This window comes from Schistocerca serialis, chromosome 6 (assembly GCF_023864345.2).
Source record: "Schistocerca serialis cubense isolate TAMUIC-IGC-003099 chromosome 6, iqSchSeri2.2, whole genome shotgun sequence".
Taxonomy (NCBI): Eukaryota; Metazoa; Arthropoda; class Insecta; order Orthoptera; family Acrididae; genus Schistocerca; species Schistocerca serialis.
In genome coordinates, this window is record NC_064643.1 from 327,663,999 (window position 1) to 327,679,840 (window position 15,842).

At 37.0% G+C, this 15,842-nt stretch overlaps 1 protein-coding gene across 3 annotated transcripts in view; it reads right to left on the reverse strand.

Moving 5' to 3' along the window:
• Positions 1-1,619: 1,619 nt before the first annotated feature.
• Positions 1,620-15,842, reverse strand: part of LOC126485101 (carnitine O-acetyltransferase-like) — a 99,933-nt gene continuing 85,710 nt past the window's right edge. For all 3 annotated transcript variants that reach the window (XM_050108723.1, XM_050108724.1, XM_050108721.1), the window contains exons 10-14: positions 14,970-15,092; positions 11,872-11,994; positions 5,970-6,168; positions 2,553-2,690; positions 1,620-2,325 (exon numbers count right to left, since the gene is read on the reverse strand). In XM_050108723.1, coding sequence (XP_049964680.1) covers positions 2,107-2,325; positions 2,553-2,690; positions 5,970-6,168; positions 11,872-11,994; positions 14,970-15,092 — 802 coding nt within the window. In that variant the 3' untranslated portion in view covers positions 1,620-2,106. The remainder of the gene's footprint in view (positions 2,326-2,552; positions 2,691-5,969; positions 6,169-11,871; positions 11,995-14,969; positions 15,093-15,842) is intronic.

Consider the following 15,842-nt stretch of genomic DNA (forward strand, 5'->3'; position numbering starts at 1 on the left):
GAAGAAATGTATTGCTGAGTGTGTTTCTTACATTGAAACAGAAAATCAGATGAATTCTGTGGCACAAACTACTACGAAAATGCATTTTAGAGATGACTATTTGAATCTTTGCAAAGAAAATTACTTAACATATTGTAAACTTAAATCTTATAATGGTTCGGGAGAGAGATAATGTGAATTGTTCATAGCTGAAGTCATTATCGTTTAGCCACACTAGAAAATGTATGCCCCGAAAAGTGCAGGTATAGATGTGGCAGTTCTGAAACATTACTTGAAGATTAATTCCTTTGAGATGTGGTGTATGGCTTGATATTAACTTTTTACATAAATAATTACAGTAATCCTACTGTTAATATGTTTAGTTCCTGAATTTATTTTGAAGGAAATTTTAGAAGAATATTTTGTCATTCATTTTACAGCCTTATTTTGTAGCTTAAGTATCCTTTATATGTGTAAATTTGAATCTCATGCAAGTGCGCCCGATCTACACAGTAGGCGCTGGTGGAAATGGTGCATCACGGGTAATCTTGCCAGCTCAAATGTTCCATGTAGAATGGGCTTTATTGTAGGAAGTTCTTCAAAACTGGCATTACGAGAAAGCTTGCAATAATGTTCACCATACAACTTTTCCCACACTTCTTGTCATTAAAAACAGTACGATTACCAGTTCCAGCTTACACATGATATGGTTGTTTACTGGCAAGCATTTTTATATTTCTACAAGAGTTTGAAAGTGGCAAGACAATCATAGTATACTGAATATCAAAGTCAGCTTCAAATTACAGAATTAGTGGACACAGCAACTTGCATAATGCACAGAAATTTATACAGTTGACACTGTGCAGTTAATACAATATAAGCGAATGGTATTCTTTAAGTACCGCATGACTACAGTTTAGGCGCGCACTGACTTCATTCACAAAAAGGTGACACACAAAATTACATGACATTAAGATTCTGATACACAGGTACTGTGTGTGTATTGAAATCCGGTAGCAGACTGACTACATTGGGGTGGGGTGTGGTGTGCTATATACAGACTGGGGAATGAAGGACTTCAGTTTTGGAAACTGAATCTTGGTTTGATTCAGAAGCAAATACATTATACATTGCAGAGTTAGTCACATACTTTTGGATTCTATCTTTTACCAGAATACGCCTTGAAAAGGGGTTATTCCCAATGTGGACGCATAAAATAGTTTGGGAATAACCCTTTTCAAGATGTATTTTAGGTGTATAATCATTTATGACAATCTATGCAAATTCTTAATTAATGGTGTCATTCAGTTCATAAAAATTAAGGTAACAAAAGTATTGTGGTAAAAGATGGAATCCAAAAGTAAATTGATTAACTCTGGAATGCATAATGTGTGTGCTTCTGAACTTCAGCATTAATTATTTAGTAAGTTAGTTGGTTTAAAGGCAATCAAATAATAAATTTAAGTGAAGTAAATCTGACAAAAGTTCATAAATTTCGGTACATACTGCAGTTGCACTTCAGAGATACTTTGAGAACACACACACACACACACACACACACACACACACACACACACACACACACACACACACAACCTCCTTCCTCACCTCTTTATCAAAAAAAGAATAAGATTGTGGAATAAAATGATTTGCAGATGTTAGTGATTATTTAATATAAACTTTGTCATAAAAATTACAACACCATATAAAATGTATAACAAATTCAGTCGTTGCAGTAGTATTTAAATATAATTCTCTTCATAAAATCTTATGGCATCAGTTACAAAAACATTATTCTGTAGGTTACAAACAATTACCACAATAATTGTACAAAGCACAGTGACAATTACAGAATACATTCTTCAATTTCTTTTTAAAACATTCATTAAAAAATTATTGATGCAGGTAACCACTGTTCATGTGTGTGACAATCTATAACACTTTAAAAAATACTGATGGCACAGAAAAAATTGACCCAGTGGACTGCATATTTCAGTGCTTGAGATAGATACAGATATACAAATATATCAGTTACCATTTCTGTCTGACATATTGCTTCCAGAGCAAGATGACGTTATGCTTATCTTTTGTACATCTTATAAATCTTTCTTTCTTCTCTCTCATATTTTAGAGTTTTGATTTCAACTGACTTGCAAGTAATACATTTTGCATGTCAATGAGAGACTGTTCAAGAGCCTCTTTAAATTTTTGCGCACTTGTTTCGGGACTCGAATTGAATGCAGATGTGCCAAAAAATATCTCTTTGTCTCTTGGATTATAGCAGCATCCATAACCATCTGGCACCAAAGGAGCATAGCACATAAATGCTTCACAGCGAGCTGCAACCTGCAAAAATGCCATTGCAATAGAATGTGAAGACATCTAGGTGCAAATTAAGAAATAATGAAAATAGTTAAAGAAAAAGGTTGGTGAATATTAAAAATAATGTAGCTACCAGCAATATTTTCACAAATTGTTTATTGATCATGTAAGTAAACTAATTTGTTATTAATTAAATGAAAACAGAGGAAGAGAGTAAAACAGGGCTTTGATCACCTGATAAATTTACTAACCTGACTTGTGGATAATTTCATATGGGTACTGCAAATGTAGCCAGAGTCTAGAAACAGTTTTGGTACATCTAATCCATTCTCAATTGCAATCATTTTCAATCCAAGCAGATGACGATCCACACCAAGGCCATTCACTGCCTAATAATGCAAACAGAAATATGAGATTAATAATAATAATATTGAATCATACTGCCCTAAACAGTTATGTAAAGTGCAACTCAATTTACAAGGGGCATTTGAAAAGTCCATGCAAAAATAAAAACTACTTACATGTTTGGAGCAAATCTTTTTTTATTTTTTGACATAGTCTCCTTTTAGACTTATACAATTTGTCCAATGCTATTCTAATTTGTTGATCCCTTCCGAATAATAGGAATTGTCCAAGTGCGAAATAGCTATTAGTAGCTGCAATCAACTCCTTGTTTGAATAAAATCTTTGTCCCACCAGCCATTTCTTCAAATTGGGGAACAAATAGTAGTCTGGGGAATAGGGAGGAAGTGAAGCAAGTTGGAATCCTATTTCCATTAATTTTGCGATCACAACTGCTGAGGTGCATGCTGGTGCACTGTCGTGATGGAAAGGGCTTTTTGTGGTGGACCAATCGCCGGTGTTTTTGTTGCAGGTCAGTTTTCAAACGATCCAATAACGATGAATAATATTCACTTGTAACAATTTTACCCTTTTCCATATAGTTGATGAGGATTATCCCTTGCGAATCCCAAAAGACAGTCGCCATAACCTTCCCAGACCAAGGAATGGTCTTTACCTTTTTTGGTGCAGATTCTCCCTTGGTAACCCATTGTCTGGATTCTTGTTTGGTCTCAGGAGTATAGTAATGTATCCCTGTGTCTTCCACAGTGACGAAACAACGCTTAAAGTCCTGCAGATTCTTCCTGAACAGCTGCAAACCATCCATGCAACACTTCACACGATTCCATTTTTTTGTCAAGCGTGAGCAATCGCGGGACCCATCTTGCAGATATCTTTCTCATGTCCAAATGTTTATGCAACATATTATGTAAATGTTCATTCGAGATGCCCACAACACTAGCAATCACACGCACCTTAACTCTTCTGTCATCCATCTCCATATCATGGATTTTATCGATGATTTCTGGACACAACCTCCACAGGGTGTTCAGAACATTCAGTATCACTTGTGCCCGTATTGCCACACCGAAAATTTTGAAACCACTTATAAACTGTTCTAATCGAAGGTGCAGAGTCACCATGATGTTTATCAAGCTTCTCTTTAGTTTCCTGAGGTGTTTTGCCTTTCATAAAGTAATGTTCAATCACCACACAAAATTCTTTTTCGCCCATTTTTTGACAATCGCTCGACTTCCTTGTTTCACATGAGTGCCAAACATAAAGAAATAGACCAATATGGCTAAAACTTGGTGTGCATTCTTTTCAAAGTTGCTACTAACTAAACATGGTGCCATCTCTCAGACTTTGCACAGACTTTTCAAATGCCCCTCGTATTCTGAACACTACATTGAAATAAACTCCAACAATTAACAACAACAAGAATAAACAAGCACTGGCTAAGCTTTCCAGTGATACATTAATTTATCTTCCAAGAAAAAGAATATTTTGTTAATATGCATTGTTATCAATTGTTCCTTAAATTGGTAGTTTACATACGAATTTAACATGCCCATATATTCTGAAGAAAAACATAGGTTAAGGAACAGAGTCACAACATTCATATTCTGTTTGTTTGACAATCTATTACTCAGCTCTATGCAGTTTGTCATTACTCGCACCATTTTAAAGTTCTCAGTGAGACTGATTAATGGTCTGCTTCGGGTGTACAGCTGAGTAGTTTTTTTCCAATTTATGCATAATATTACAGTGACAGACCCACTTGTTTTCTTTGGGTGTTGTGGGTTCGAAAAAAAATTTCAGATATATGTAAACATTTTTCTCAAACCAAAATTTATTTTTACAAGAAAGAGAATTTCTTACACTATTTTCTGCATGAAACTCCCTGGCAGATTACAACTGTGTGCTGGACTGAGGCTTCAACTCGGGACCTTTGCCTTTTGCGGGCAAGTGCTCTACCATCAGAGCTACCCGAGCATAACTCACGACCCGTCCTCATAGCTTCAATTCTGTCAGTGCCTCGTCTCCAACTTTCCAAACTTCACAGAAGCTCTTGTGCAAACCTACATAATCCAACCAATGTTTGTCAAAATTTCCTGGGTTTGGCAGGAGACGTGAGATCAGTCATTATCATGAAACAGCATTACACCTTTGTCAGTCGTCACCTCTGTTGGCCTGAGTTTTCGTAGTGTTTCACAATAACTTTCGTAGTGTTTCACAATAACTATCTGAGTTGATGGTTGTCCCAGATTCCATGGAACTGATCACCAAAATCCCCTTACAATCCCAAAACACAATGGCCATGACTATCAGCAGAAGGAGTTTGTTAGAACTTCTTTGCAACTGGTGACCCTGAGGGATGCCACTGTTTGCATTTTTCTTTCATTAACACCATGTTTTGTCTCCCGTAAAAATAAGTCCAGCAATCCTTCCTAATCTTCTTGACACTTCTGAAGAAACTGGCGGGCACAGAAGACATTTCTGCTCAAGTTCTGCTGTCAGCATAAGCGGTACCCGTCGAATGTAACGCTTGGGATACCCAAATTTTTCAGTCAAAGCTCTTTCAACTGTACCATAAGAACTCTTAGGAATCTTAGCAACAATTTCACAGATGGTAATCCTCCTGCTTTGAAGCATTTTGTGATGGACTGTCCTAAAAACCGCGTTCACAGTGTTTGCCAGCTGAACCCAAACCAGGTGGCTTTAGCTGCCAGAAACTGTGGCCATGTGTGTGCGAGTTTCATTTCCACGAGTGTAAGTTTGTTTGTGTGTGTGTGTGTGTGTGTGTGTGTGTGTGTGTGTGTGTGTGTGTGTGTGTGTGCGCACTTTTTTCAACAAAAGCCTTGTTGGCCAAAAGCTCATTTTGTGACCGTCTTTTTGTTGTGCCTATCTGTGACTCTGCATCTCTGCTGTATGATGAGTAGCAACTATCCTTTTCATATTATTACATCCCAGAAAATGTCATTTTAGTACACCTATAAATACATTTTGTACCTGCTGTTATTATCACCACCACCACGAGCAGCTGATGTTATTAGTTTTTAGTTGTTGTGTTATTCACACTGAGGCAATTACATTTAAGTTACACTTAATTCTATTAATTCCATTTTATTACTATTTATTATGTAAAAACTGTAATTTATTGAGTAAATATGATGTAAAAACCACAGATTTTTTAAACCATGATCTGATGTAAGCCATGGCCTGAAAGTCCTAATCTGATCAGGTTACATAAACTAATAATATTGGGCTGAGATATTATCACAGTCTATTTATTTCAAGGAACTGATACTCTTTTTAATACTAACCTGTATTGTGTAATCCTTGTGACTTTTGATGGCATTCTGCAAAGCTGCTGCCTTCTCTTTATCAGACTTTGACGAGTCTAGCATTGTTTTTGCAAATTCAACAGATTCAATAGAACAAGAGCGAATGGTTTCTGTCCGACCATGAATAAATTTTCTAGTTGATGCAGATTCATAATGGGCACCAGGCTGATTATGAAGCCTAATAAATGGAAAAAATGAAAAATTTGAAGTATTTATTATGTTAAATCTGATATTCTTTAAACAAATATTCAGAAAGAGAATTTGAGGCCTGCACCTTACCACCCACTAACATGTTTTTCTAAATTTTGCTACTTTACAGCTGCCATGAATGATTTTGAGAATTTGTAACATCACTTTTGTCGAGGAGGTAAATGAGAATTGTAGGAGCAGCAGAAAGAGTGTGTGTGTGTGTGTGTGTGTGTGTGTGTGTGTGTGTGTGTTGTGTGTGTGTGTGTGTGTGTGTGTGTGTGTGTGAGGGGGGCAGGAGAGGGAGGTGATGGGGGAGGGAGGAGAGGGGAGGAGGAATGAGAATCGGGGAGAGAACAAGAGGGCGAATGAAGTGATATGGGGAAGAGGGAGGGAGGGAGGGAGGGAGGAAGATTACAGTTTAATGTCCAATTGGCATCAAGGTCATTAGAGACAGAGCTCATTCTGAATGTTTCAAGGATGGGGATTAACCCTGCCCTTTCAAAGGAAGTGATTTAGGGAAATAATGGAAAACCATATGTTAATTTGACCCATTGTCATTTTGAATGTGAGGCCAATGTGCTAACCATTGTGTCATCTCACTCGATAGGGGAAGGGAAGGGAAGGTAAAATAGGACGAACAAGGGGGAGAGAGAGGCCAAAGGGGTTGGGGAGAGAGAGAGAGAGAGAGAGAGAGAGAGAGAGAGAGGGAGAGAGAGAGAGAGAGAGAGAGAGAGAGAGAGAGGAGGGGGAGAGAGAGAGAGAGAGAGAGAGAGGGAGAGAGAGAGAGAGAGAGAGAGAGAGAGAGAGGGAGAGAGAGGCCAAAGGGGTTGGAGAGAGAGAGAGAGAGAGAGAGAGAGAGAGAGAGAGAGAGAGAGGGGGCGAGAGAGAGAGAGAGAGAGAGAGGGGGCGAGAGAGAGAGAGAGAGAGAGAGGGGGCGAGAGAGAGAGAGAGAGAGAGGGGGGCGAGAGAGAGAGAGAGAGAGAGAGAGGGGGCGAGAGAGAGAGAGAGAGAGGGGGCGAGAGAGAGAGAGAGAGAGAGAGGGGGCGAGAGAGAGAGAGAGAGAGAGAGAGAGAGAGAGAGAGAGAGAGAGAGAGAGAGAGAGGGGCCAAAGGGGTTGGGGGGGGGGGGAGAGAGAGAGAGAGAGAGAGAGAGAGAGAGAGAGAGAGAGAGAGAGAGAGAGAGAGAGGCGTCAAATTAAACGGTATATGGATGCCGGTGTTAAAGAAGATGTGTACCACTCATCCACTACTGGGTGATGGCAACGGCGATCGACGGCGACGGACAGCGGCCAATTGCACTGACGTTTTCAAAACACGTGACGTCACGCCGCGGCGCGGGGGCGCGCGGACACGGAATTTAGCGGCAGTCAGTAGCGAGCCAGTGTGTGTGTTGGACCTTCCATCAAGCTACGGACCCCCTTGAAGATGTCTCCCGCAGTCTGAGACAAAACGTTGGTAATCACCTCAGAATTCATCAACCGACCACGGCATAACAGCCCGGATAATTATAATGGACATAGCTTTTTATTACAGTACATGATATTAACTTGAGTTTTCAAGGACTATCAACAAGAGTATTTCATAATGCTAAGTAGCACTTCAAGGAGGGCTAAATAATATCTTCCAAATCAAGACATAATTAGCCTCTCAATGCTGTCATAGGATACTTACAGAAAAAAATGTTACTGTAAGCTTGAATTTTGTGTGTATGTTTGTCTTTGTTTGTGTGTCTATCGACCTGCCAGCGCTTTTGTTTGGTAAGTCTCATCATCTTTGTTTTTAAATAAATATAATTCTACGTAAATAAGCAATAGTATGTTACAATAGCCATTATAAGCCTTTTTTGGATGTTTTATGAGGAAAAAACTGGCACACAATGTTACATGCTGAGCAATTCTGAAGAAAATACTTTCCAAGTTTTAAAATAGGTGTATTTGCTTATAAGAAAATACAAGGAGAAAAGGTGGTTACCATTTGTAGTCCCCTCAGACAAGCTACGCAGACACTCAAGGAAGCGAAATTGACTCACTACTAAGATTCTTTGGTAAAGAGTCTGCTGTTTACATACTTACAGATTAAATGTTCTGCAAATGAAAGATGATTAGCCATGATAGTAGCATTCCTGTAATTGAATTGTGCATAAGTTCATAGTGCTTTTGTTTCACATGTTGGTATTCAGGTTGCTATGGGTTTATTTATTGATTATAATTTTTTTTATTTGTAGCTCACTGTTGTTGTTTGAGTTGACATATCGTTATTTCATCATTTGGAGACAGAGAGTGGAGCCGTGGAGACTAGAAAATTGAGCATCAAGTGGAGAAATCTGAACATTTCAAACACATTCTTCTTTTGTGTTCAGCAGAGGGGTGACAGCAGCAGACGCAGCCAGAAATGTTGTGCCACATATGGGGCTAATGCAGGTGGGCAGAAAACAGCAAGGAAATGGTTTACACGTTTTCAGGAGGATTGTTCTGACGTTAGTTACTCTCCATATTCAGGAAGACCTTTGGGGTTTGAAGAAGATTGTTTAAACACATTAATCTGCACTGTTCTATGTCAGTGTACTCGAGAACTGGCAAATTTGATGAAATGTGATTGTTGCACCATTTTGAGACTTTTCCATGCAATGAGGTAGGTGCAAAAATTCCTAAAACCACAATAGTCAACAGATGGCGATAAGTGCATCTCTGCTTGCTTGTCTTGAATTGGTCATGAACAGCTCCAACCTTTCCTATCCCGTATCATTGTGTTTATACTAACATAAGGAAAAGAAATGAATGGTTGAGCCCAAACAAAGCCGCAACTCCCTATACAAAGACGTGCACAGATCACGAAAGATAATCTTATGCATCTGGTGGAACAATGATGGTGTAATGTACTATGAATTGCTTCTTTGAAGTGTTACCATCACTGCTGACATTATTACCAACAACTGAGATGTCTTGCAGATGCAATCCAAGAACAACTAGGAAGTCTGTGTGGTGCTACTCCATTATAATGCCCACCTGCATTCTGCTAGACTGAGAAAAAGCACTATACAGAATTTGGATTGGAAAGTAATTCCACGCCCATCTTATTCACCTGATCTTGCGCACTCAGATTTTCACTTTTCCCACTATCTATTCAACAACCTTCAAGGAACCTCCTTCCTGGATGAAAATGTGCTCCGAACATGGCTCGATGAGTTCTTCACTTCAAAATCACACAATTTCTACAATTGCGGCGTCAAAAAGTTACCCCAGTATTGTGAATAGTGAAGGAGGAATATATTATTGATGAATAAAGTCTCTGTTATGTGTACCTGTTATGTTTTTTAAAATTATGGAAAAATGCTATGAACTTATGCACCAACCTAATTTAAGTGACCATTTAAAGTAGATATTAGCAGGATGATAAAACATGCTCTATACATGATTAACCAGCTTGGAGTATAAACTCAACCCTTGCCTATAAAATTTAAGCATGGAATTTAATTATAATTTTGTACAAAAGTAAATTAATAAGTAATTAACATATTGCCCTGGAAGAGTTTTCTTTGGCCTTGCATTATTTAATCGGGAATTTACTGTGTCCTTTTCAGTAAAAGTTTAAACAAAACCTGTCCTTGAAATTAAAAGAAATGTAAATAAATATTTGTTAGAAGTCTTCTACACGGTATGATGAAGATTTCTTTGGAATTATCTGTTATGCAGATAACATAATCAGAAAATTATATGAAATGCTATGAACATGAATATCCTTTCTTATAGCTATGTAAAGATTATTCTGTCTAACAGCAAAGTGCATGAGCTCTGCAGCTAGTCTGTTGAGTTCACTGATTTGGTCTACAGGTAACATTTATATTCAAACTTCTGAGCTTGACAAGCACAATTTTGAACTCTAATAGCTAACAGCTTTGGACAACTGATATCAGATGACATCTGTCTTCTGCCTTTTCCTGCAGCACTTATGAATTGGAATGACTATTGCGAATGACTGCCTTGAATTCATCATGCTGTGCAGCATGTGGTCATGCTAAATGACACCAAATATTCTTATGAGAAACAGTGCCACTTCTTCATTTCCTCTTAATCACTACCTGATTGTCTAGAAGATAAAATAAACCACTACAACTCAGAGCAACAGGAGCTTCAGGTATTTTTACAAACTAGACATAAGAAAAGAGCCTAAGTTGATAGGAGTTATTTTACAGAAAGTTAAATCACTCAGAACAGAAGATTACATGAGGAACAACAACATGAACATTGCAGAATGTTTAAAAATTTAAGGAACTTTGGAGTAAACTAGCAGAGACTAGTGGTTGCACATTTGAGGATTTTAATAGCAACGTTCCACTGATGACAAAGAAAAATGCAGTAGTTTTTTTCCTTTCTTTGTTGTTTAATGTGACACTTGGGGTGCATTTTAATTTCATCTTTTCATTTTGTTTATTTTCTCCAGTTACAAGATATTTCACAGAGTTTATAGTTAAAATTTTACATTTTTACAAGACTGCAACTGTCCAAATTGTTACACATTATACAAGAGACACTAAGACAGTGCCCATTTCTTTTTAAAAAATCCTAACTATCCAAAACAATGTCATGAATTTGTGACAGTGTAAGCCAATTTTTATGCAGAATAATGTATCTGAATAAAAACCAGGCTTCTGTTACAATGATGACATGGAACTAGAAGCACAAATTACTGTATTTCGACACTCTGCTAGTATCACCATCATCAATGAAGTTCTTTCAGGGCAATCAGTTAAAAATAGGACTATGTAATCCTTCACTTCATCTTTACTTATTGATACCTGTACTTTGCTGTTGTCTTTCTACACCTTATGTGCTGCATTCTCCGGTATCTTTCCGAGTCATTTTACGAGTTCTGTCTTGTGTGAATGATTTACAGAAATTTAATATTTTGAACATTTATTATGCTATTATTAAATATGAAATTCACTGATGGTTAATTTTACTTCTCAATCTGCACCCTAGCTTCGATGAGGACGTGTAGGGAATACACTGGAGCCAAGGAATTTTGTACCAAGCTCCATAAACTTAACAGTTGTGTGAATGGGAGTTATATCTAGCAACATCATTTAAGGCTTCTGTTTCATGTTAGCAATACATCACTGTTTACTTTATTTTAAAGAAAGTTCAAACATTTATTACACCATGAATGGCTGCGTTTTGGCAATGTAAAATCACCACTGGAGAAGACCAGCTTTCCCAATTACTCATTTACTGAAACATTTCACTCATTTTTTTCTGAAAATCTCTAATAAATTCTTTGCTTCACCTACTTAAAACCAATTTTTTGGGTAGAAGGGGAAAAAAAAGAGACTGACAGATTTCAACAACTGATAATTGCTTAAAGTACCAGAGCACTAATATTTTTACTGCTGGTAATGCCAAGGTGCAAATAATGTTGACTAGTTGGTGTTATCGACAGTCACATCACACCTACGTACCAACTACAGTGACTGGCACATCAGGACAAACTGTTATGGAACCAGGATCTGCTCACCTAAATGAATCATGATGATATCACCTTTCTACTAGACCACTTAAATTCTACATACACCAGAAAACAAAATAGTGTGTAGATTTTTAATAAGACAAAAAAGGAAGTCCTCCTTAGACATAATTTGACTGTCCCACACCAATGGTAGCACACATTGTAAGTTAAGTATTTTAAGTCTATCATACCTGTAATATGCTAACTGAATTGCCATCTGTATAAAACTGTCTGGACTAAGCTTTTGAGATTTTATGAAATCCTTCCCAAAGTTTGGAAATTTGAAACAAGCCATCTCAAGATCATTTACTAATCTGAAAATAATGTAAAAGAGCAATTTTAAGGCATGAAATAGCACATGTAATTCTGTGAAGTTCACAATGTTAAAAGTACATCTTTTAAATTACAAATTATCTGTAATTAAAAGAAAAAAGATATCAGAGATCAGCAGAGATATGGAAATGATGTTAATATCAATGAAATGCATGGTAATTTGAATCAATGTATGAAAATATGCACCTATTCACCAAGATATTAATTTTAAGTAGCACTTTTTTTCCTTCTCAATATGCAGTGAAAATGAGCTGTTGCTGGATGGAGATCCCTGAAGTTGTGGCTATGTCATGTAATGGAAACAATGTGACATCATTTGCTTTTTTTGTTCCACTAATGGAAAACTCAATGATGACAGAGCCATTGTAGTCGAACATGGAAGGAAACTGATTATGCTTTCCTGCAGGAAGCATATCAATAACATTCGTGCAGCTTGATTACAGCTACCACCTCAGATTGTTTGTGCTGCTGATGTCTGACATGGAAGTGTAGCTTTGATTTGTTGTTCTTAATTACATTACCTTGGAGTAGTATGAATTAGAATGAGTTTTACTCAGTTTCATGAACTAAATGAAGCACCAGTTGTGTAAATACACTACTCTCTAGATATTCAGATCACTGATATGGCATTAAATTGCTAGAATTTCTGCCTTACAAGTTGCTTATTGGTTTCAAAAGATTAGTTTTTTACTCTGTTAGTATGGTTTAAGGACATCCCCTAGGAAACAAATCATGATGGCCAGGCCAGGGATCAAAGTTGCCCATCACCAATACCAACTCCAGTATTTGTTCAATTTGTCACACGACTTAGTGGAAATTGTATCAATGAGAATATGCTATTAACAATTTGTCGCACTTCCTATAGCCTATAGTTTATTGCTGCGAAAATAACTTTTTTATTACCATGAAAACTTTTATGCTCTTAATCATAAATAAAAGCAAAAACAAAAATTCAAACTTTTGTAGATCAAACAGTGATCTGATTGTTACATAATGACAATTAACCATTAACACTTAACCATAACATCATTTAATAGTTAATTCTTGACACAACCTATTCTTAAGGAAATGGGTACGATCAGAAGCTCAAAAACAAAAACCTAATAATAATAATAATAATAATAATAATAATAATAACATCCAAACATATATATACAACTACAGAAATCCGTAATTATTGATACATGTTCAATTACCCGAAAGTTCCTAAATGCAATATAACACATACCGTACAGTTAAAAGGAAGTGACGCTTGATCAAGGTCCGCGTCACTCCATTTTTAAACGGACTTAACGTCTGAGAAAGTGAAGGAAATAATAATAATAATAATGTAATAGTGGCATATGTAATTCAGAAATTAAAATAATGAAATATAAAACTACAGGAGTAAATATTTTAATAATTAGCATTTGTTTTATTCATTTGCTAATGCTTAATGCCAGAAAATGTTGCGACATTAAAGACAAGGAACAAAAACAGCAAAGGATTTCAATACGAAATCTTGGAGCTTATCTGAAATTATACAATAAAACCTATCCCCTTTGTCAGATACGTTTCAGGACAGGTTTTTTGTATTTCTGAGTTTGCAGTAATGAAAAGAAACAAATGTTTATATGTTACCTGGTATGTGCGCATCCTCGAAATGACCTTGGCCAAGTTTCCGCACAAACTCACTAAGTGGCGGGGTTATTCTTAGCAACACACTGTTTGCGTTCTTGGCGCATTAGTTACAGCAAAACAATGGATACAGATTGTGAGCAAAAAATGAACTTTAAGTTCTGCGTTAAGCTCAGGAAAACCCTTAGTGAAATATAGACAATGATTAAGCAAGTATATGCAGGTGAGGCACTTTCAAGAAGTCTATTTTTCAACTGCCACAAAAGATTTTGTGAAGGCAGAGATTGAGTGCAAGACAATCCCAGAGTTAGTAGCCCATCTACAGCAAATACCCATGCAAACATGGAGCAGGGGGCAGTTAATGCAAGAAGACCATCAAGTAATTCTGTGTACAATACCAGAAAAACTTAATTTGAATTGTGATATGTGTCATAACATTTTATGTGAAAATTTAGGGAAATGGAAACTTAATGCAAAACTTGTCCCTCACATACTAACTGATGAACAGAAAGAGGAAACATGAAGAATTTCTGCTGAACTACTGGACACAAGCCACATTTCTGCCAAAGATTAAAAGTTGGTGCTACCAGCATGACCCTCACACGAAACATCAAAGTGATGAATGGTGGAGTCCTGGACCACCAGCCTCGAAAAAAGTCTAGCAACGACCTTCAAAAACAAAGACAATGTTGATTTCGTTCTTTGACAGTAAAAGATCAGTTTACCATGAGCACGTTCGTTTGGGTCAAACAGTGAACCAAACTGTTTTCGTAGAAGTCTTCAAATGTTTGTGACAAGCAATTCAACATTGCCACCCTAATTTGTGTCAATCTTAGGACTGGTTCTTACTGTATTACAATGCAAGACTAATACTGCTTTCTCTGTAACTGAATATCTGGCCAGGCATTCTGTTATTGCCATCTCACATCTGCTACATTTGCTACCTCTTCTCTTGTGATTTTTTCCTGTTACTGTGAGCACGAAGGTAACAAGACAAAGCTTTGTCAAGACATAGCAGACATTCAATGGGATGTGATAAATGAGCTTAAAAGCATCACAGTTGAAAATTTCCCTGCTTGCTTCCAAGACCTCCAGAAATGTTGGCAACTGTGTATATATAGCCGAGGGGGCTACTACGATTGGAGTGAGGATCATTACTCGTTAAATCTAATTTTCTGTTTTTAAATAAACCTGCCCTGCAGGCAGTAGATTAAGAGTGAAGGAATCAAAACCATAAAGTAAGTGAAATTACAAGCTGGTGAAAATAAATTATCATTGTCAAGTTTGGTGAAGAATCTGTGACACACTCTTAAAACCACACACATAATAGACAGCTTACATGTCAAGGTTTGTTTCAGCTGTTTCAATAACTGTTTTTATGTCATCCGAAATGTTGAACTTCAGTCTCTGTGGTGGTACATAATTGACTGCTGGCAACGTGCTTCTGGTAGCACCCTTGGAACTGCAAAAAAAATTAAAATTATATAATGAACAGACAAATAAATTCAGATGCGGTCACAGATTAACTACAACATCACAATTATCTTTAAAACTATAATGAAAAGGATTATCATTTTAATGAATGAATGATATATGCAGTAATTGTTCCTTCCCTGTATTCTATTGACAGTTGCAAGGTTCTAGACTTCACTCCCACGCTGTTTTGAGTTGTTCTTTGGGAAGTTACACCTTAACAGGGGATATAGATGTATGTTTAGGACTACTCACCACCATATTACAGTATTCCTACCTGCTCTATGACAGCACATACTCTTCACAAAAATGGCAGTTATTTTCTGATAACATTAGTATCTTCCGGTGGTTCAGTGTAGCACTCCAACTTGCTCTATCATCTGCTAACCATAATTTTTTTACACATTACAATCTTTGTTTAGCTCTAAAACTTTCCCTTTTACTGCTTTTGAACATCGCAGCAGGAATTTCTTTGTTTTGTATTTTATCCACCCACTTCAACTCTAAGGCTTACTTTGTGAAATGTGACTGCAGTTGTTCAAGGGAAGGAGTATGATCTGCAGGGGCTCGAGTCTGCTCTATTGACAACCTCAGCAATGTACCACCTGCTCTAAACCATCCTTTTATTCTTCCTATATTCCTTTTGTTTAATTTATTTTTACTTCCTTTTATCTTCTTCCTGTGCTCCTGCTATATAGCTTCTAAAACTGCCATCCTGTAACTGATCAATATTGTACTT